This window comes from Cervus elaphus, chromosome 22 (assembly GCF_910594005.1).
Source record: "Cervus elaphus chromosome 22, mCerEla1.1, whole genome shotgun sequence".
Taxonomy (NCBI): Eukaryota; Metazoa; Chordata; class Mammalia; order Artiodactyla; family Cervidae; genus Cervus; species Cervus elaphus.
In genome coordinates this window covers 6,386,114-6,408,219 of record NC_057836.1, presented here as the reverse complement: position 1 = coordinate 6,408,219, position 22,106 = coordinate 6,386,114, and the positions used below count along the sequence as shown (strand labels likewise).

At 54.3% G+C, this 22,106-nt stretch overlaps 1 protein-coding gene across 4 annotated transcripts in view; it reads right to left on the bottom strand.

The window, feature by feature from the left end:
- The window catches only part of PACSIN2 (protein kinase C and casein kinase substrate in neurons 2), a 110,348-nt gene continuing 88,242 nt past the window's right edge, over positions 1-22,106 (bottom strand). For 3 of the 4 annotated variants that reach the window (XM_043880834.1, XM_043880836.1, XM_043880835.1), the window contains exons 3-11: positions 19,200-19,356; positions 17,029-17,264; positions 15,205-15,360; positions 12,880-13,055; positions 10,583-10,703; positions 7,693-7,814; positions 5,633-5,755; positions 5,035-5,231; positions 1-1,765 (exon numbers count right to left, since the gene is read on the bottom strand). In XM_043880834.1, the coding sequence (XP_043736769.1) occupies positions 1,653-1,765; positions 5,035-5,231; positions 5,633-5,755; positions 7,693-7,814; positions 10,583-10,703; positions 12,880-13,055; positions 15,205-15,360; positions 17,029-17,264; positions 19,200-19,356 (1,401 nt within the window). In that variant the 3' untranslated portion in view covers positions 1-1,652. The remainder of the gene's footprint in view (positions 1,766-5,034; positions 5,232-5,632; positions 5,756-7,692; positions 7,815-10,582; positions 10,704-12,879; positions 13,056-15,204; positions 15,361-17,028; positions 17,265-19,199; positions 19,357-22,106) is intronic. The other variant, XM_043880837.1, reaches the window with a different exon arrangement.

The following is a 22,106-nucleotide window of genomic DNA, read 5'->3' as shown; positions in this document are numbered from 1 at the left end:
TCACCAGATCAACTGTTTATTGATTATTTTTTTTTCTAAAATACTATACGTTTAAAGAAACTCCTAAACTGAAAAGACTTGACAATTTTTGGTACATCTGTAGCAAAGGAATGAGGATTCTGCTGGTAAGTTTCCAGGACAGATAGACACACATCCTCAGGACAGACAGACACACATCCACTTTCCAAGCAAGACATCAAGCTCACCGGAAACACTGAGTAAAATGCATAGCTTGTGATGCGGCAGCCGTCTCGCCCGTGTCTGGTACACGGAGCAGAGGTTTTCCCTCCCTCGCCGGCCCTGCGGTCACAGGGCAGCTCCTGCCCCAGCCCGTCTGCTCCCTGATGGCGCAGGGTGCTCAGAAGGGACCCTTGTGCTGTGGGGTGAGACCCAGCTTTTGTTTGCTCACGAGGAACACAGATGACAGTGAGATCTGCAGCTGCTTGCAAAGACGCGGGAGTTTCATACAGTGTTCTGCTACAGAGAGGACCAAGGCCAGCTGGACTGAGGGCGCTGGACTCCCAGCTGGCCCGTGAGGACAGACTTCCCTACGGCAGGCTCCACTGGGCCCAGCCGGCCAGCCAGGCCTATGTCCGAATGGTCTTCAAGCAGTTTACAAATTGAAGCCACTGTCAAAAGCTCATGAACACAGTAGACGAGCTCTTTAGATTTTCTGAATATCAAATAGTATATACAGATATACACCAAGACATGACGGTCTAATACAGAGCATCTGAACTCTAGACGCATTCACTTGAAAAGTTAGTCTTCTATTTTAGCCTTTCAAAAATCACTGATAAAATTGTTAATTTGCAAGAGCAAAGTTTTAAGAACAAATAGAGTGAAAATAGATTTTGAATATGGCGACTTTAAAGAGGACTACATAAGGTTATTTGCAAAACTCACATTTGGACATCCCAAATGTGTAGAGCATTCACCATGGAAACCCAACCTTGTGTTCCCATCTTTCCACTGCAATCTCTTGCCTCAGACATGGTCTGTTCAGGCTGCAGGCTCTTGCCCCAGGCAGTGGCACGGGTGATTAACAGAATAGCATGGAAACAGAGATACTGCCTCAAGACTACTGGTGGACATAGACCTATGCCATAATTTAAGTATAAATGAATGCAAGAATGGGAATATAAAAAAGTAACTGTACACAGCCTTTAAATTAAAAACCTCAAAGTGTTCACTCAGAAAATGGCATGTAAGTTTGTTCATTTAAGTTTTAGCAGGCAATGGGACTTGTCAGAGGAAGGAGTCAGTGGAGCAAGGATTAGTGGAGCCCACCGTTACCATCAAGGTGGAGGAGAGGAGGAAAGACAAGGTCAAGAATACACGGATCCATGATAAGCCAACACACAGCGTGGGGGGGTGGGGGGTGGGCGGCGGTGATTCCTGTTGTCCTGCGGCTTCCTGCGATTGGCTCTCTCCATCTGCACTGTGGCAAGGGGGCCGAGTTCCAGGTGAAATGACCAGCTTGTCTGCCTTCAAGAGACAGCATGAAACCAAGAGCAATGGAACCATCATCTTCTGCAGGAAGAGGAGTGGATGCCCGCACGGCTGGCTGGAGGGGCCGCTGCCTGGGGCCAACGGCTAACAGAGCTGCTGGGCCTCCGCTCCGTCCCTCCGCCAGCCAGCCCACTGGCCCGTCACTGGATCGCCTCGACGTAATTCGCGGGGTACAAGCCGACCTGTCCGCTGTCCAAGCGCCCCTTGCACCAGCCCTGCTCATCTTCGTCCTCTATCTTGGTCAGCTCATCCCCTGCAAGACAAAGGGAGCGGTCTTGGTGAGCCCCCTGGGCCCACTGAGGGTCTCTAACGTGGGTGGGAGGTGCATGCATTCTCCTGGCGTGATGAGGGCCCGGCTCTTCCTCTACTAAGTCACATCTGAAGTTGTGTGTCTAGTTGGGGGGGTGGCTCTGAGAGATTAAAGACCCCCATCTCTCACACAGTGCCCCTCGAGCACGGCGTTCTCAGCTGCCCGAGGGGCTCCTGCAGAGACAGCAGGATCTTGCCCTCTGACTGCCCCAGGCCAGGTCCGAGGCCTCGTCCCCCAGGGTCCATGCCTCCCCCGCGCAGCTCTTCCTCCCCGGCCTGGCCTACTCGGTCTTCGTGAATCTCCTCCAGCACTGCTGCCGCGGTCTCCACACCTTCCTTTGTCTGTGTCTAGACGGCAGCTGTGGGAGGCATGGGGACCCGTTCCTTTCCCCAGCACCGAGCTCAGAGCGTCTGTCCTCTGACTTAAAGAAACCAAGCTTTCCCAGCACCCAGAGCGCGCTGGCCTGGTCCTGGGCGCTCCCTGAGGCTGTGTGTGCCCGTGCGGTCTGACTCAGCTTCTGTTTACCCAGGCAAGGAGCAGCCTCTACTTTGCGCCAAGGCCCTGGGTGGTGGAGGGGATACGGAGATGAGGGAGGGACAGATGGAGCCTGGCCTCTCAAGGAGACAGGCCAGGGGACAAAGACCACAGGTGTGATCAGGGGTTGGGGGGAGGAAGGTGCAGGCCTGGCCTCCTCCTGTTCAGGGTGGCCAGAGCAGCCCAGAGCCAGGGGACAGGAAGGAGTGGCCTGGTGACCAGCCCTCAGGGACAGCTCTGAGAACCGGCAGAAGACAGGCCTGCTGAAGTGTCGTCTTCATTGTTCAGTTCACAGCTTTGTGTTTCTCGTTGGCATTTTGGCTCACTTTTCAGGCTTAGCTGCACTGTTTTTCTCAGGCAATCATGCCTTGTCTAGCAGCATACCCTGACTCCTCCTTCTGTGGAGCAGCGGCACCGACCCAGAGGCCTGCAGGGCCAATACTTGGGCTCCCAGAGCTGCTGGGACACTGAGAGGCGCTGTGAGGACTAGGGGTGAAACCCGAAAGGACCCGGGTCGGCGCCAGCACGTAGCGAGCACCTGGTCCTCGTGGCTGCCCTGACTCCCACGAGAGACGGCTCTCTGTCCACCTGGGGACCCACTTCGTCAGCACCAGTGCTCCTGCGAGTCTGACCCGGCGACGTCAGGAGCTGATGCAGGGGGCCACAGGGTGGGCGTCACAAGTGGGAAACCCCTCTTCTCCCAACCCTGGGGGTCCCCTGTGCTCCGGCAGGGCCGACACGGCCACCTGGTCTGTCTCTCATCCGGCCTCGCAGGGCGAGGCTGCTAGGAGCAGACGGGCAGCAGCTCTGAGAGGGGGGAGTGTGGTGGGAAGCTCACCAGGTGGAGACCCTAGGCTCCCCAAGCCCACAGAAGCGGGGAGCAGCCAGGGCACGCTCGAGACAGGAGGAAGCGGTGTGGCCAGAAACTAATGTGACCTCGGGCGGGGGGAAAAGAAAATTACACAAACAGACAAAACTAAACGGAACCTGCCAAGTTGTAAAAATGTAAACTGGTGATTAGAAAGATTCATTTCCGTTTGCTTTTGATAATGAGACATTTTAAATCTATAAAATTGCTGACAAGTCCAAAAGGTAAGATTTAGAGGGAACTCCCTGGCGGTCCAGTGGTTAGGACTCGGCGCTTTCACTGCTGGGGCCCAGGTTCAATCCCTCAGGGGGGATCTACAAGCCCGCACGTCACACAACAGGGCCAAACTTTAAAAAAAATTCAGAAAGAATAAAGTTAAAAATCAATCAATCAATAAACAAAGTAAACAAAGTGGGGGGGGGGGGACACACAACCCCAGTCAAGGATGTCAGAAAACCCTAGGGAATTCCCTTCTGGTCCAGTGGTGAGGAGTCCACGTTTCCACTACAGGGGGGCATAGGTTTGATCCCTGGTTGGGGAATTAAGATCCTGAGAGCCACAAGACATGGCCAAAAAAAAAAAAAAAAAACTTGACAAAGGTGTTTAAAGACACATGAGAACTTCCCAGAAGCAGCCAGTCACTCTATGACCAGTTCTGGGGTGGAGTGGGTAGCTGGCTACTTTCTGAGGGCCGAGAGAAGGCCGCCATCAGACACAGCTCTCAGCCAGGGTGGGTGGGAGGTCGGACACAGGGTCTGCCCCAGAGATGGAGAGTGCAGGGCTCACTTCAGCCTGCGCTGGCTGAGTTAGGGCCCAGCGCCCCCTGCAGTGGAGGGCTAGGGGTGATGCTGCATCTGGGGTGGCTCTGAGCGGGGACAAGGCAGAAGGAAGAACCCTGGCTCCCTTCTGGCCCGTTTGGAGCCAGGCCGACCAAACCTCTGGGGATAGGCTCTAAGACAGTGCTCTTCAGACAGAGGGTTGCAAGCCATTTGTTGAACTGTGACCGGCATTAAAAAAATAAATAGAAACCAGGATAGAAAATTTCCACGCACAGAGCTCGTATGATCAGGATCTAGGCTGTTTCATAAAACCCGAGTTTCAGCTACTGGCAACAAAGCTGTGTTGGTGGCAGGGCTGCAGGGAAGGATGGAAGGCAAAGCCCCGAGAAGAGACTCTGGGGGCCGTGGGGACGCTGCCACTGTGCTAGGGGACCCTCTGCCCGCTGCGGGCCTCTAAAGAAAGGCTCCCCTGGGGACTCGCAGGCACTGTTTCCAGGGAGCCTGCGGGGAAGCCGGATGGCCTGGGTCCATGTCTCTCATGCGCAGGCCTTAGCCTGGCTGGGGCGGCGTCTTGGGCAAAGGCACGGGGCACCTCGCTGTCTTCTAACCTTTAGTGTTGAGCATCTGCCACGTTTGAAATGGAAGGTGGAATGGGGTGGGGAACACACAAATGGAACTAGACTTAAAAAAAGCAGGCTGGGACTTCCCTGCTGGTGCAGTGGGTAAGAATCCACCTGCCAACGCTGGGGTCGTGGGTTAGATCCTCAGTCCGGGAAGATTGCACATGCCGTGGGGCAACTAAGCCCCTGCACCACAACTTCTGAGCCCAGGCTCCAGGGCCTGGGAGCCGCAGGTACTGAAGCCCACACACTTAGAGCCAACGCCCTGCAACAAGAGAAGCCACCGCAGAGAGGAGCCCCCGCTTGCTGCAAACAGAGAAGGCCCGTGCACAGCAACGAAGACCCAACGTGGCCAAACGGACGGACCGGCTGGAAGCAGTGGCCTCAGAGGCCAGCCGGGTGACCACTTACCGGCCTTGAAGCTCAACTCGTCATGCTCCTGCCCTTCGTAGTCATAAAGGGCCCGGACCCGCACTTCCGTCCCCGAGGGGGTGTCCTCGTCAAAGGGATTAGAGTCCCCGTTGGCATCCGTGGAAGAGAATGGGTTGTTAGACTCATCGTCTGACCAGTCCGTGGGGTAGCTCTGGGTCTTCTCGTAGCTGCTCACGCTGCAAGAAAGGGTTGACCCAGCGGCCCTGAGTGTGGGGCTGGCAGAGGCCTGAGGCCCTGCCCGGAGCCTCAGACCCTGCCCGGGGAGGCTGGGGAGCCCTTGGGCTGGGCTGGCATTCCTTCTGTAGAGCATAGGCCCCTCAGCAGCACCCGTGTTCCTGTGCTCATGGGCCGGACCTTGACGAGGGTTAACACAGGGCAGAGAAAAAGCAACCACAGACTGTTAACTGGTGCCTCCCTCCCTGAGAAATCGAGAAGCCAGAGACCGTCCACCAGCCAGGCTGCCTCCTGCAGGCCTCATGCATTGCCCTGAGTGCCGAGGGGGCGAGACCTTGGACAGAGAGAGAAGAGAGAGAGATCGAGCGAGACGGAAGCCAGAGGGAAACGTTTGTTCACCAACTTTTTGGCCTTAATGTCCTCCTTCTCACTGACGGTGCTCCCCGTGTCGTCCTCATCCTCGAAGGGGTTGTAGCTGGACAGTGACTGCGCTGACCGTTCGGGGTTTCCCGGGACACTAAGGTCACTACGGGGAGAGAGAGAGCTTTCAGGGGACCCCAACTCGGTGGCCCCCCACGGTCCCGGGTGCTCCCAGCTGCAAGATCTCAGGATTTGAAGGGACAAATCAGCTCCCTGTCAAATGGGAGGAATATGTTGTTGGAGCAGAAAGATTGTTTTAGTGAAACACTTAGCAACACTTTGGCTCTTGAATGTGCTTAAAGCATCTAAGAAAGAACAAGACTTGCATTTTCCCTCCTTGTGTCTAAATACAGTCTGTCCTAAACAGGAGCCCTGGACGTGCACAGGCTGTTGCTGGAGCATAGGTGCTTCTGGGCTCAGGGCTTCTTTCCGCAGCCCTCCGCCTGGCCCTCTGCGGGGGGCTGGCAGGCCGGCAGCCTGGGGCTCAGCCTGGGGCTCTCCAGACCCCACAGCCCCCAGCGCCCTCTCCTTCTGATGACAAAAGGGTCCAATAGCCTCCTCCCTGGGTCTTCTGGGTCTGCAACTTCCAAGATCAGAGCCAAAGAATGTTGAATAATCCTTTCTAGGAAGAAAGGAAGGACCCCTTCTGTGCTCCAGAGAGAGAAAAACCTGTCTGCTAACTGCCTACTATGTGCCAGGCCCAGAGGGGACCAAAGAGAACTCTGTCTGCAGCCTGGCCTGAGCGGAGACAGCCAGATGATGAAATGCAGTGACTACAGGTACTAAGCATTGAACAAGACGGTAAAGAGATAAGATGGGCCCCAAGAGCCTGGGGACCCCACCGTGGAACTCTGAGTAGGCATGCCCGATCGCTAAGCCACAGGGCAGGGCTGCCCAGGCCAGCACCACCTCCCACCTCCTAGCCAGGGCAGCATGGAGCTGGCACGCTAAGTGCTGGGTGGATGGCTCAGGCAGGGTGGGGGAGGGGAGGAGAGGACACGCCTCAGATGCCACCAGAGGGACCCCCCAGTGGCCAGCCACTGCTGCACAGGTTTCAGGCCTGGCCGGGGCACCGGGCCTACGCCTGCCTGCTGCCTACATCTAGGCCTCATGTCTGAGGCCACCAGGCCCTCCCTCTTCCTTGGCACCTTTCTCCAGCTGACCTTCTGAGAGGGGGTTGGTGCTGCGCAGCTGAATTTGTGCAGCAGCCCTGGCCAGTATGGACCACCCTACCCCTGCCTCTAGGTGCTGGCCTGACCCCTGGCACGTGCTCACACCTGCAGTCACTTAGCCAAGCCCATCTGCCCAGGCACTGGCACAGCAGCTGAGTGATGAGCAGCCATATCAACCCAGGGAGCGCAGGTGGGGGCTTCAGTGCCCAGGACCACCAAAGGCCCCTGGAACCGTGCTGACCCTTCCCAGGAGGCCCGGAGCCTGAGGTGTGTTATCACTCAGCAGGGCGTGGAGGTCTTGGGGCCCCTGGGGCAGTGGCAGCCTCGACTCTATGGAGGACAGCAATGCTTATTTGCTGGGAACTCTGATCCTCCTCAAGCTGAGGACCTCAGTGCCACCTGTTTGATCCAAACTCAGAAATAACAGCAGGGGTAATTTGAAGAAGGGGGCACTGGACAACGAGTGCCCCACCCTTGAATCAGGCACCTGCGTATGGCACAGGAAAGTAAGTACAAACCTGGCCAGGGTCCCTGACTCCACATGAAGGACGCCCCCCAGTCACCTCCACCTGCCCGTGTGCACCGCTGGGACACACAGTGGACAGCACCCTGCATCAGTTCTTTCCATCACAAGGGGCCCAAAGTGCTCGGCGGCAAAGGCTCCTTGTCCGAATCTTTCCACAGCTCTGGCACTGAATGAAATGAAGATTCTCCCAACAGAGGCCCTTGGCTGCTGCCCAGCAGCGTGTCTGGAAAGATGCCCTGGGGTTCCCTGCAGGGCCCCTTTGGGGAGCCTCCCTGGGTCGGGGCATTCCAGCCCTGGCAGAGGACCCGGGGAGCCTTGCCAGGGACGGAGGTGCCCAGTGCCCACCTGCTGGGCTTGTTCTGCGAAGCCTGGTCACCAGTCTGGTTGATGCCCATGAGGGTCACACCATCAGCATTCTTCTTCTTCTCTTTCCGGCTGAGAGTTCGATTCAGATCCACAGACCACTCCTGAGCAACAGGCACCAGGGGAGAGGAATCAAGAAGTTCATTCGTCTGAGGCCACATGAGCCTAACACCGCGGCTGCAAGCCAGTGGCCGGCCCCGCGCAGCGTGGCATCTCACCTTGCTGCGTCTGCTCTCCCCTGCTTCCTGGCAGATCCCAGGCTCGTGACACCCACCACTGACCCTCCTCGCCATGCAAGGTGGGTACTCCTTGGGGGGCCCAGCCTCCAGGGACAGACAGGTGATGGGAACACTGGGGCCAACACTCAGGGGTCCTCCCCGTCCAATCCCACCCCAGCCCCGTGGCACTCAGCCTCCAGGCCTCCAGGCCTTGCCAAGTTTCCTCACACTTCCAAAGCAGACAGAGTCCCTCTGAAGGGCTGGCATTCAGTGCTAAAGACCCTCCCATCCATCTCCTGACTGACTGGTGCCCAGTGAAGCAGGAGAGCTGGGTGCGGGACCTGAGCCAGCCTATGGCTTGGGAAACGGGCCGTGGGTGCAAACAGAATCAGGTACAGGGGGCTCCCTCACCCCTCAGGACCCCGAGGGGTGGCACTCGCCACTGTCCTCTTCCACCTGAGCAACGTGTGGGGTAACAAAGCAGTGTTTATGTCCCCGAAGGCTCACTGTTCCCAGCATGTGAACAGGCTTTTATAAATTGTGCTGGAAATGGGGAGAACAGCACATGTGTATACATATGTGATGAATTCTTCCCCCCAACCCACTTCACCCATTATCAAATCACTTTATCTGAATTAATATTTGGGATGACTGACCCCACGGCTGCGCTGACATGTAGTTACAGGAGCCACCTTAGAAACATCAAGTATAACTGCCAATTTGTCACCTGAGGAAACTGAGGTCCAGAAAGAAACGTGACTTGCCCACGTACAGTTTGTGGCAGACCTGGGCCCCCAATCCCAAACTTAGGTCACCTATTTTCTTAACTGAAATAAGCTGACTGAGAACTCAATTGGAATTCAGAGTCCCCATAGTGACCTTTTGAATATAAATCAGTCCTGACAGGGTGGCTTCCAAGGGCCAGTGTGATTGACAGCTGGCTGACCATGAGGGGAAGGGCCTGCTGTCAACATAGATAACCACACAGCCTGGGCTATTCTGTGGCCTTGGTTCTTTAACCAGCACATGCTGTGGTTAACCAGAGCCAGGCCATGGATGCCACACACAGACCCACAGGCACTGACCACACCACAGGAGGTTGGGAATTCAACAAGTTAGCCATAAAATAGGAACTTACTTCATCCTTGTGGCATGGAAAATAAAAACAAATAATTTCATTAGAGAAAGTCAAGTAGGACGCTGTAAGAGTTGCAAGCATGTGCCACATGCAGGCATGCATTCCCAGGTCAAGGGGCCTATAGAGAAGAGCCCCCATAGGCTGTGGCCAGGGCACCCATGCCAGCAAGACTGCCTGTCAAATGTTCCTTTCCAGACCATTCTATTCCCTGGGTAGGGACCTGCAGTCCTAAGGGCATCATGGCTCGGAGCGGTGCATATCTCAAGGGGTCTCCAGAACCCAGGTATGCGCACCAGTTCCCTCACCAGGGGGAGGAGAAATGGGGCTGTGCTTTTTCCTCCAGGACCACTTCCACCTGGGAAGGCCCCAGGCCTCTGCTCTTGGCCCCTGTTGGGGGCAGGGGTCTTAACGACAGCGTAAGGGAAGGGCTCAGTTGTAGGATTTACATCGTCATGTGGAGAAGCTTTCTTGAGAAGCTCCAGAAAAAAGGCACTGGTATGAGGGCTGAAAAGATGCCAAGCTAGGATGGGGCTAGACAAGGTTCTCTGTGGGGGGCCCCGGGCAAGACCCAGTATGGACCAGGTCACTGAAGCTCTGGCCACCAGGAAGATGGATGCCACTGTCATCCCCATATTACACACGGGACGACTGAGTCGCAGCCAGGGCAAAGGACCCGCTCAGCATCCCACAGTGTGTAAGTGGGGAGGCAGGGTCTGAGTGCGTCCTGGGCTCCGGCAGTTATGGGTCAGAGGAAGCCAGGTGGCTGGGGCCCAGCGCAGAGGGGTCGCCTCAGCCCCTCCCGGGGGAGGCAACAGCCGTGGCCCTGTGGAGCCTCCCCAGCCCCTGATTTACCATGATGTGGGGAGAGCCCTGTCCCCCAGAGGGCAGGCTGCTGGGACTGTGGCCACTGCCTTCTCTGCGACCCTCAGGGGCCCATGTACTGGGAACCCAATTTGCAGACTGGAAGAGTCCTGAGGGCTCCAGGCCCTTGAATATACGTGTTAAAACACTGGATAGCTTGGACCCGTGAAAATGAGAAAAGAAAGCTAATCCTGCACCAAAGCTGACTGAATTTATCTAAGGAAATAAGGAAAAGATCCTCCTGTGTAAGAACGTGCACTCTGAGACTGTGCCCCCTCCCGCCCTGGACTAGCAGCTACTGAGCTGGTGTCCATGGCCCATCAGGCCTGGAGCACTGTGGCCACTCCTTCCCTGGCTGTCCTGCAGGGCTGAGCAGGGACTGCCAGGGACTCTCCACCAAGGGAATGCTGAGGGTCAACAGGGGACCATCAAAGTTCTCACAAAGAATGTAACTGCACCTTCGCCAGAGACTCAGAAGGCCCCTCAGCAGTGCCCAAAGCCCCTTGGAACACCAAACATCCGCTTGGTTTCTAAGGTGGCCATGTGCAAACACTGCCACGTCAACAGGGCACAGGCCAACTCTGAGCTGGAAGGAGAAAGTGTAGGACTCAGTGCTGTGGGCCCAGGTCCCACCCAGGCCAGCGGGTCCTCCTACCTCAAACTGTGGCCAGTTCATGGACATGCCTGGCCCATGGTTGGCTCTGAACCACCTCAGGTCCTCCACTGCGTCGGCGGCTTTGATGCTCTGCTCCAGGTCGCGGTAAACGTTTTTGTAGCTAAATCAGAGAGAGAAGCATGACTGTTTTGGAAGGAAGAGAAGGCCACCAGGCAGCCTTGCCCAGGGCCTGCCCAGAGCTAGCACCACAGTCTGCAGCCACACCAGGGTCGACATCACAGTGCAGACCAGATGTCTGCCCTGCTTGCTAGACAGTCATCTGGCCGTGATGCACACAGAAGGGGAGAAACAACTGTGGCATAGAAGCCACAGCTTCGGGTTCTGACAAATCAAACCAGGAGGCAGTAACCTGGCTTTGTTCTGTGTCAGATAATACAAAAGGTGCTGACATCTGGGCCACAAGGGCCCCCAGTCTGTGTGGTTCCATTTCACCACGTCCACAACTGAGTGTCAGGAAAGTCCCTCCTCATCCCTTCAAAAAAGCTGGTAAGTTTCCATTCAGCAAGTGAAGACTGGCCAGTGCTGTGGGGCTGCACATGCCGTCAGCCAGCTGGGGGGACTCCTGCTTCTGCTCCACAGCCCAGAGTGGCCCACCTCCCTAGGAAGCTGCCTGTGAGGGACAGGAGGACAACCACCACGGGTCCCGGAGTTCTCACTTCTGGTCTGTGTGGCCGGCAGTCATTCCCCCTCTTGGGGTCTGTGCCCTCCTCTGTCCAGTGGGCACAATCCACCTGTTATGGGGTGAGCCGTGTCCTTCAAAACAGATACTGCTGGTGTCACCCCAGGGGTCTCAGGATGAGACCCTGTTGGGAAACAGGGTCTTTACAGAGGTAATCTGTAAATTAAGAAACCCACCTTTTTATAAAAAGGGGGAAACTGGGACACAGGGACAGACAGGGGATGATGTGAAGACCCAGAAGATGGCTGTGTGACTGGAGGGATTCGTCTACAAGTCAGGGAAGGATCCTCCCCTAGACCAGAGCCGTCAGAGGGAGCGAGGCCCACTGACACCTTGATTTCAGAACTGCGAGAGAATAAATTTCTGTTGTTGTAGGCTGCCCAGGTATCAGTATTTTATGATGGCGGCCCTAGGACACTATTAGACTATCTGCTCCCCAGGGTAGCTTGGAGGACTAAGTGAGGCAAGGCAGTTACTCCACACAGAGGATCCCCGCAGCCCCACCCTGCCTCTGCCAGCAGGGCAGCCTTACAAATACAAATACTGCTCAGTCCATGGACTCTAGCCCACCAGGCTCCTCAGTCCATGGAATTTTCCAGACAAGAGTATTGGAGTGGGTTCCTATTTCCTTCTCCAGGGGATCTTCCCAACCCAGGGATTGAACCTGGGTTTCCTGCGTTGCAGTCAGACGCTTTACCCTCTGAGCCACCAGGGAAGCTGGGCAAGTGACTAAACCAGGTCTAGCCTCTACTTCCTCATCCCTGAGATGGGGAACAATGCCACCAACTGCACAGGCACTTGTAGCGCTCCATTAATTGTCGGCACAGCAGCTGAACAATGACTGAACACTTTGCTTCTTTTTAATATTCAGTTTTAGTTCAGTTCAGTTGCTCAGTCATGTCGGACTCTTTGTGACCCCATGAATCGCAGCATGCCAGGCTTCCCTGTCCATCACCAACTCCCAAGGAGACAAAAAGAAGGTAATTCCCTGTTGACGACAAGCTCTGACTTGTAAGTCATTTCTAAATGGCTCGGCTGTGTGGATGACAAGTCGAGGCCCGGGGTTAGCACAGACCTCTGCCCCGATGAAGGTGTCACAGGACCAAAAGGACCATGAGGAAAGTGGGGAAGAACTACCTCGGCCTTGTATCTCAATTCAGCACTGAGGCTCCCGGGCTATGCTGCCCAAGGTCCCAAGCCCCTGGAAGTCCAGGAGCAGGCTGGCAGGCAGCTGCTCTGGATGGAAAGGAGCTTGTGAAGGTCCTCACAGTAAGGCCACCCCCCGGGCTGGGTACACCAGCCGGTGACTACTGGACTTGCTCCTGGGTTGATTTCAAGCGCGTCACTGCAGCCAGTCCGAGCTGCGGCCCTCCCTCGCTGCCCAGATGCAGAGCCCTGCACCCGGAGCTGGCAGAGCGTGGCAGGAGGCCATTGGACTTGCCAGCAAGCAGCCGTCCGGGACAGCAGGACCCCGCAGGGCCACAGGCGGGCTCTGAGACCACCGCCACCCCAGGTCTGGAGAGCAACAACCAAGCTCCACGCAAAAGCACCATCCACTGACTTCGCCACCCTGTGCTCCCCGGCGAAGGGCACTCACCTGGCCATGTTCGACAGGTCCAGGTGCTTCTGCACCTCCAGCAGGACTTCCCGGAAGAAGCGCAGGCGCTTCTCCTCGAACTGCTGGCACTGCTCGAACACCTGCTCCATGCTCTCCATGTACTGCGGCGTACCCTGGCCCAGCTCCTTCAGGGACTTCTCGTACTTCTCTTTGCTCTACGACAGAGGCCAGGTGCGCGAATGAAGACTCAAAACCACCCTGTCCACCTCCGGGTCCTCATACCCCTCCACCAGGTGCAACTCCATCAGCAGTTAGACTGCTCCTCGGGTGACAACATGAAGCCTGCCACTGTGGGTGACCCTGCACCCAAGAAGCACCCCAATCCGTCTCCTCTGCACCCCTAAGTTCCTGCCTAGAGGACTCAGGCCCCACCTGGCTCCTGGAGGGCATTCCCCTCTCCCCCAGGATGGTCTGTGAACAGCCCTCCCCACCCCCCACACACCCAGGCCTCCCAGGCTCGTCCTGAGGCCCTCTCCACCACCAAAGACACCCTTGGCAAAAGTGTCTCAGTCCCCTGTCCCCCCTAGATTCCAAAACTTGAAGAGCACAAGCTCCAGAGTCTGACATAACTCCAAGTTCAAGTCCTAGCCCCTCCACTTCTGAGACACAACCACACTCCTGGGATCTGCCAGGCCTCTCTTCTGGAGTAAGACCCCAGAAGGCAGCCACTGTGGAACAGGCAGTCCCTCAGAGCCAGTGACCGTGTCCTCTCTTGCATGGGGAAGGGCTGTGCCCTGGGTCTTGCCCATAGCAGCAGAGGCTCCCCAGGTTGCCTTTAAGGCAGGATCACAGGGCTCTGAGCTCCATGGAGACCTGTGCCGTGAATCTTCTGGGAGCCTCACTTTCCTTCTCCGCAAACAGAATACTTCTACTTCACAGTACCCTGATACTTAAGGTGACAGACAACGGACACCGAGCTGCACTGAGACATTCAGACAGCCCTGGTTCCCTTTCCTCCAGCCCACGACACCAACCCCTCCCCTGTGACACCCCCCGACACACAGTTATTCCTCCCCAACTGTCCTCAAGAAGCGGTTTCACCAGAAAGAAAATATGAAAACAGGTGTAGCCTTTTCTTGAGGGTGTTTAGGGACAGTGTGACAAGTCTGAAGTTAGCATGTTTTCCTTGCAGGCATGTGCCTGGGGTCAGAAACCTACACAGTCTTCCCTGCCCCCATATGTCTTTGACAGTTAAGGGGACCATCAACGTGATGGAGCCTCCTCGGGTGAAGGGAGGGATGGCGGGGCTGGGGTCACCCATTTATCACAGTTGTTCCCACTCTCAAGACCCTGAAAATGGGGTTTGATCATGGATGGGTGGATTGGCCTTTCCTCTCTGCTCTTCTGTTCCTGACGACAACACAGGGCCTTCTGAGCAGGGAGTGGACCCTCCCTGAGCTTTTGCAGGACTCTGCTTTTAAGACCAAGCCCAGGCCTCAGGCCCGGCCCTGCTGCCTCTGCAGCAGCTTCTCTGCCCCCACTTGGGGGCAGCAGTGAGGAGCATCGCAGAGGGCACAGCTCTCCCACGCTCCCATCACTGGGCAGCACGAGACTGAACCGCTCTGAGGGTCCTCCATGTCCTCCGTCACAAAACAGAGATGCTGCCGCCTAATTCCCCTAATTTCCTCAGAGACTCTTCTGAGGCTCAGGACTCCTGCTTTCCCTCTGGGCATCACGCCGTAGTCCTGAAGCTCAGTGCTCACTCATCTCTAATTTCACCTCTTTCTCCAAACCCAGGCTGGGACTTCCTTCTGTGGACACTGCAGCAGGGCAGGCCCTTGACGGTGACAGCCTCTAGCCACCACCAGCCCTTGGAATAGGGCACAGGAAGGGAGTGGGACCAGGGACGAAGCTGGGAGGCAAGGGCTCCGGAGCCCTTGCTCACATCTGCCCTCTCTTCCCAGGCTCTTAAAGGTTTTTCTAGCAGCTCTCTGTCAGCAACGTCCCAAGCTCCTTACTTGGCCTGACTGTCAAGCCCACTGGTCCTCACAGGCCTCCATACCTGCTCACCTGTCAGCTTCCTGCTGTTGACATTCACGAGCTAGTCCTTCCCACCTCCTGCCGGCGGCCGCCCCAGCCACCCCACACCCTGCCTGCCACGCACAGGAGTCACACCCCGCCTGCCCAGGCTCCGCCCCGTCCTGAGGCGGCACTCAGGGCTGTGGTGAGGTGACAGTGACCTCCCTGATGCAGCCATCCGTCCACGCATCTGACCGAGCAGTGACAGAGGCTCATGGCATGCCAGACACGTGAACAGGTGAGGCATGTGCTCTCAACATGCAAAAAAAACCCCGCACAATTTACCTTAAGAACATCCTGCTTGCACTTCTCTACTCTGTCTTGCAGTTTCTTAAGCTGCTCAGGGTTGAGGGACGGGTCGGCTCTGCTGTTGTTCTCGCGGGATATCGCCAGCTTCTCCTCCTTGCATGCTGCATGGTAGGCCTTCTTTGCTGCTTCTACCTATAGGGAGAAGGAGTTCCCAAACACCATATTTAAAGGTCAAAATCCTCGCTCAAGGTTACACCGACTGTGGGCAGTGCCTGTGCTCTTAAGAAACAGGAAAGATCAGGTACTGTATGTTCAGTATAATCACAGCAAGTTAAAACAGAGGAGTTCATTCAGTGAATATCTACAGGGTGCCTGCTTTGTTGTTAGACACCGTCTAAGCAGAAGGAGTACAGTGGTAGACAAAGAACCTGGCTTTCACGCAGCTCACCATCTAGCTGGGGGAGACAGCTACAAGAAACAGGGAACAGAGTAAGTGAGAAGGTGACAAGTGCCGAGGAGGAGAAGAAAGCAGGGAAGAGAGGCAGGTGCATTGGTGGGTCTGGGCTATAGCCGTACGTAGAACGGCTGGAGAAAGTCATACACGTGACCTGGAGCGAGACTGTGATGGAGGTGTGGGTCTGAGGGAAGAGCTGGCCAAGCAGCTGGAAACCTAACACAAGAGGAGTGTAGCATTGGGAGAAAGGGTTATAGGCCACATTCCTATTCCACATTTTCAATGACTATTTTACATAAATACACACACATAGCTACAGATATAGATGTGTGTGTATGTGTATAATTTAATAGATGCTTCTTAACTGAGCCAAAGTCACAGATTTCATTCTAGAGCAGAAAGCTGAGTTTGTAACCAGAGCTTCATGAGGGAGTTTGTCATCACAAACAGGACCAGAGACAAGAAGGAAGAGAAAGGGGACGTGGCAAAAAAGACAAGACACGGAGTAGACAAGTGAAGCCTGTTGTCACAACCCGGAGACGGAAGTCTGCTCAGGGTGACTCTGAGAGGGAGGAAGGCAATGCGGTTCCTGAGAAAAGCCCCTGATGGGGACGGGACTGGTAGGAAGTGGCACCGGTAGGAAGTGGGGGTACCCTGAGCAATGGGGGAAGGCCAGGCTGCAGGTCTGCCTATGCTAAGGGCTGGGGCGTAGGTATGACAGTCTCTGGAGAACCAAGGCTGGGTGAGACTTGATGGTTTCCACTTGCTACTTTAAAAAAAAATGAGTATCAGCATCATTGTGAATTTGAGAGAAAAACTCATGTAAGAGAAAGAACCATTTAAAAGTTCAGGATTGGGGGTGGCCTTGTTAGCGGTTGAGAGTGTTTCTGTGTGCCACCAACAGCTCTTCTAAAACCGTGCTATTCAAAATGTAGTCCACAGACCAGCGGGCACAGCATCACTCGGGAGATTACTAAACCTGAGCATGAAGAGGCCCCACTTCTGACCTCCTGACCATTTATCTCCAGAGGTGGGGCCTGGGAATCTGGGTTTTAGGAAGCTTACTTATATTTAAAAAGCACTATACCACAACAGTTTCATCTCAGATAACCTTTGGCAACTGAGGACTTACTATTCTGATAGACCAGAAGGTTCATGACATGGAGCGGGGGGTGGGAGCTTCAGTTTTGAGCTCTAGGCTATGTGTGGGCTCTCACCCTGCTCCCAGGACAGGAAAATGGGTGGATAAGGGTTCTGTAAAAACGGCACATGCAGCACTCAGCACACCTCCTGTGCCTAGGCAGTGGCAGGAACTCCGGGGAGGGCAGGAGGGGGGCCAGGGGAAGCAGGCGGCGGGTGGGGTGGGGGGCGGCCTGTGGGCGGGGCAGGCCCTGGGGCGGATGCACCTCTTTCAGTTTCTTGGCCCAGGGCTTCTGCGCCTTCCGAAAGCCGTCCTCAGCCTCCTTGGTCTCCTTGAAGCCGCCCATCATCTGTTTGTGGAAGGCGTCCTTCTGCCAGTTCTTGATCTTCTCGAAGTCCTCGTTCATCAGCGAGGCCTTCACCTCCAGGTGCAGCTCGCTAACCTTCTCCGCCTCGGCCATGACGGCCACCCAGGCCTTCTCCACTGTCCCGTACTGGGGCCCTGGTACAGGAGGGAAGCTGGTGGGTCACTCGGCACTGTGGGGCCCAGACAGGCCCCGGGAGGGGATTTCCTCTGTGAGCCCCCCTCGGCGCTTAGGATGGGGTTTTAGGCCAGCAGTCTGGCTGCCTGGCTGGGAGGCTTCCTTTTGGCTGTTTCAGATATTTTTCTGTCAGTGCTGTTCCTTTTTCAGTTCCTGGGATGAAGAAGAGAATAAGGAACTGAAGCTGGATCTGTTTTCTTTTGTCAGGGAAACTGGGGGATTACACACATTTCCTTTTTGTAAAGACACTGAGCTCTTTAAAAACTCCAAGATGAAGTTTCTTCATTTTGGAAGTTTTGATTTGCTTGAGGCTGGCTAGAGAAGGAAGGCATTCTGAAGTGAACTGACCTCTCTGCCAGGCCAGTCTGAGCCCACCCCTTGGGTTCCTGCTGCCTCCTGGCTTCCCCTGTGTGGGACCACACATTCTCCTGAGGCCCATTCCCTTTTCGACCACACGTTCTCCTGAGGCCCCTTCCCTCCATGAGGAGCTAGGCCCTGGAAACAGCTTGTGGAATGAAGGCCTGAACCCTCAGCAGAAAGGAAGCCCTGGCCTGGGGAAGGAGAGCAGGAGATAGGAATCTGGCTGGCTCTGGCCTGGATGGAGCTCTCCAGACAGTGGGGAGGGTTGCCTGGGTTGCCTCACTTACTGTTCTCAGGAAGAAAACTCCTAGTCTGACCTGTCATTTTGCTGAGGGTGTAGTTGGCCTAAGGTGACAGAGATGGGCTATGACAGAAGCTGAGGATGGAAAGGGAGGACACAGGGCCTGCCCTCAGGGTGCTCCCAGGGCACAATGACTGCTGGCATGGGTAATGACAAGAGAGACACGGTGTGTGTGCTGAGTAACTGTTAGCCCCTCAGGACCTCTGACTTCTCACGTCTACAAGATGAGCAGCTCCTGGTCCTGCCAAGGACCAGGTCCCACAAAGGCGGAAATAAGAGTGCCTTATGAACCTCAGGTTCTGAGTAAGCAGTGTGGATGGTGCTGACAGCTGGATCCTGAGAGAGGGACTCAGGCAGGTGGAAATAAAATAACAACAGCCACTGCTTACTGGAGAAGCCAGCCCACCCCAGCCACCCCACTCTGCACCAGGGCACTGTACTCTGCTCCATAGGTCACCCATTTCAGCATCTGGGGAAAGACAGGGAGCTAGTCTAGGCCCCTGCTGCCTGGGGGCCCCTCGCCCTGGCCTGGCTTCCCCTGGTCAGCTCCTCCAAGGATGGTCAGTTGTGGTAGAAGAGTCCGCCCCAAAACCCACCCTGAGAAATGCCCATTAACCTACTTCTTTCCCAGGAAATCCTAGTCAATAAAGCTCCCTCTCTACTACTAGGAAGTACATTCTCAATACCATCCACACATCCATGTCGCTGAGCTCTAGAATCATCTATGTGTTTTGCAAGGCATGGAGAGGAAGTAAAACCTGCATCATATAATGGGTTTCTCTGGTAGCTCAGTCGGTAAAGAATCTGTCTGCAATGTAGCAGACCGAGTTCAATTTTGCCGGATGTCAGCATCAAGTCTTGCCTGACTGGCTACTTGGCTGAACTTACAAATAAGTAGCCTTGGTGCCAGAAACCACGGTGCTGAGCAGCAAGGCCCTTGACTGGACAGGTGGCTACTCGAGTCTGGGCCCCAAAGGAGCTGCTCTGAGTTAACTCGGCAAGCACAGCATGTCCTCTGCTAACAAGGACTGCCAAGGGAGACTCGGGTGCTGCTGGGGGACAGCAGTCCTGTGTCCCCAGGAAAGGGGAGGAAAACTCACTTGGCCTGTGCTGCTGGGAGAAAATCGCAGCCCCCAGACTGTGAGACAAACTCCTGCCCTGATCTTCCAAGAGAGGAAAGTGGCTCAGAGAGGGTGGACGGTTTGCCCCAGACGCCCGGTGGTGGCCTCCCTACCCTTGTCCACAAGCTGCCTCCAGCGCCGGGCCCACTCGGTGAGCTGCTGCGCGTACGCCTTCTCAATGCGCGCCCGCTCGTGCAGGCAGTTCATGAGGTCTGTGCACAGGCGGTGGCCGTCGTCGATCCGCCGCACGGTCCGCTTGTAGTTCCCGACCTAGGAGACAGAGCCACACTGAGCGCCGGACCTCCACGCTGGCCAGCTCTTGGGCGCTTGCGCCCCCTCCCGCTTCAAAGGTCCCCTGCATTGTTAGATGACAAGCTACCACTGGCAGGAGCAGACAAAACAGAGATTAGGAGCTTCTGCACCACCCATGGGCCAGGGAGGGAAGCAAACCAGTGTGAGAAGGTTTGTGCGGGAGGGAAGTGAGGGGCTGAGGGCACCCAAGGGGGATCTCACAGACAGGACCAGGGACAGCTTCCCAGAGTAGGCAATGTCTAACTAGAAAGATGGAAAACAACAATAGAAACAGAATTTTTTAGTTGCTCAGATTAAAGTGATTTTATAATTAACATTAGAGACCCCTGGCTAAAGGCCTTTGGAGCATTACTGGAATTAGCAGGTTCTCAGGTGTCTACTGGCTTGATGTCACCATATGCTGGATTATTACTTCGCAATTAGAGCCAACAAACGCTATTTCCCACCTACTGAGCACCCACCATATCAGGCACCACACGCCAAATACTGCCTCTGCCTTAATGAGCAGCAGTAACTGTCCCCATGTTAAGATGAGGACAGCAAGGCTCAAGGAAGTTTCACTGTTTGTCAGGACCCCACAGTAGCAGCCTTAGAGGCTGGGCTGCTGCTGAGAGTTTTCCACATGCTTCCAGGTTGGGGCTTGATGGCAAAGCTCAGGCTCTATCTGCTTTGACAAGGGCCAAGGTGTGGCTTGACTACTTTTTCTCACATATGAGAGTTAGCTAATCTAAATTATAAATAATATAAGAGTAATTGGGAAAATATTAGTGGCTAATGTGGAGTGAAAAATCAAAGCATTTCATGTGCTTTATTCTCTGACCTGCTGATTAGAAAGGATACCATGTAGCTGATACTGGAGCCCTTGCAGGAAATACGACAGAAAAATATAATCTGCTGTATTTGCAACCCTTTCTTCCCGCTGTCTTTAAAAAACGTAGTCACATTTTTTCCAGTTTTGCAATTTCTAAAGGTCTCTGCCTGAAAACACTCTCCGACATAAATCACAGCAGGATCCTCTATGACCCACCTCCCAGAATATTGGAAATAAAAGCAAAAATAAACAAATGGGACCTAATGAAACTTAAAAGCTTTTGCACAACAAAGGAAACTATAAGTAAGGTGAAAAGACAGCCCTCAGATTGGGAGAAAATAATAGCAAATGAAGAAACAGACAAAGGATTAATCTCAAAAATATACAAGCAACTCCTGCAGCTCAATTCCAGAAAAATAAATGACCCAATCAAAAAATGGGCCAAAGAACTAAACAGACATTTCTCCAAAGAAGACATACAGATGGCTAACAAACACATGAAAAGATGCTCCACATCACTCATTATCAGAGAAATGCAAATCAAAACCACAATGAGGTACCATTACACGCCAGTCAGGATGGCTGCTATCCAAAAGTCTACAAGCAATAAATGCTGGAGAGGGTGTGGAGAAAAGGGAACCCTCTTACACTGTTGGTGGGAATGCAAACTAGTACAGCCACTATGGAAAACAGTGTGGAGATTTCTTAAAAAACTGGAAATAGAACCCATATGACCCAGCAATACCACTTCTGGGCATACACACTGAGGAAACCAGATCTGAAAGAGACATGTGCACCCCAATGTTCATTGCAGCACTGTTTATAATAGCCAGGACATGGAAGCAACCTAGATGCCCATCAGCAGATGAATGGATAAGGAAGCTGTGGTACATATACACCATGGAATATTACTCAGCTGTTAAAAAGAATTCATTTGAATCAGTTCTAATGAGATGGATGAAACTGGAGCCCATTATACAGAGTGAAGTAAGCCAGAAAGATAAAGAACATTATAGCATACTAACACATATATATGGAATTTAGAAAGATGGCAATGATAACCCTATATGCAAAACAGAAAAAGAGACACAGAAGTACAGAACAGACTTTTGAACTCTGTGGGAGAAGGCGAGGGTGGGATGTTTCGAAAGAACAGCACGTATATTATCTATAGTGAAACAGATCACCAGCCCAGGTGGGATGCGTGAGACAAGTGCTCGGGCCTGGTGCACTGGGAAGACCCAGAGGAATCAGGTGGAGAGGGAGGTGGGAGGGGGGATCGGGATGGGGAATACATGTAAATCCATGGCTGATTCATGTCAATGTATGACAAAACCCACTGAAATGTTGTGAAGTAATTAGCCTCCAACTAATTAAAAAAAAAAAAAAAAGATTCAAATTGTAAAAAAAAATAAAAAAAATAAAGGTCTCTGCCTGGCTGAGCACTCTCGTATTTCATCTCTGTTTAGGGTCGATCTGGACGTTCCTAGAGAACATGGAAGACTAGTACACACTTCTACCGAAAAGGGTACAGTCCTCTCTCTGCCCTGTACCTCTGACTGATGAACAGTTCAAATGACCTGAGTTCCTCCATCTCGTGCTGAGTTAGCCAGGTGAAGAGGCTATAGTGGAGCAGCAGGAAAATCTTGCAAAGAGACAGAACACATGGAGATGGGCATCGGTAGAGCAGGGGACTGTGGTCCCTTCAGGAAAAGCTGTCCTTGAGGCCAGAACTCTGGACAGGCTGAGATGGCCCCATTCGCAATGGGAACCAGAATCCTGGGGAACAGCAGCTCACCAAGACACAGAAGCTGAACCTGAGCTTCCAACTCCATCCTTTAGCGGCCCCTTTTTAGGAAGGAGAAAGCAAGCATTTCACAACCAGTCAGAAGTGACT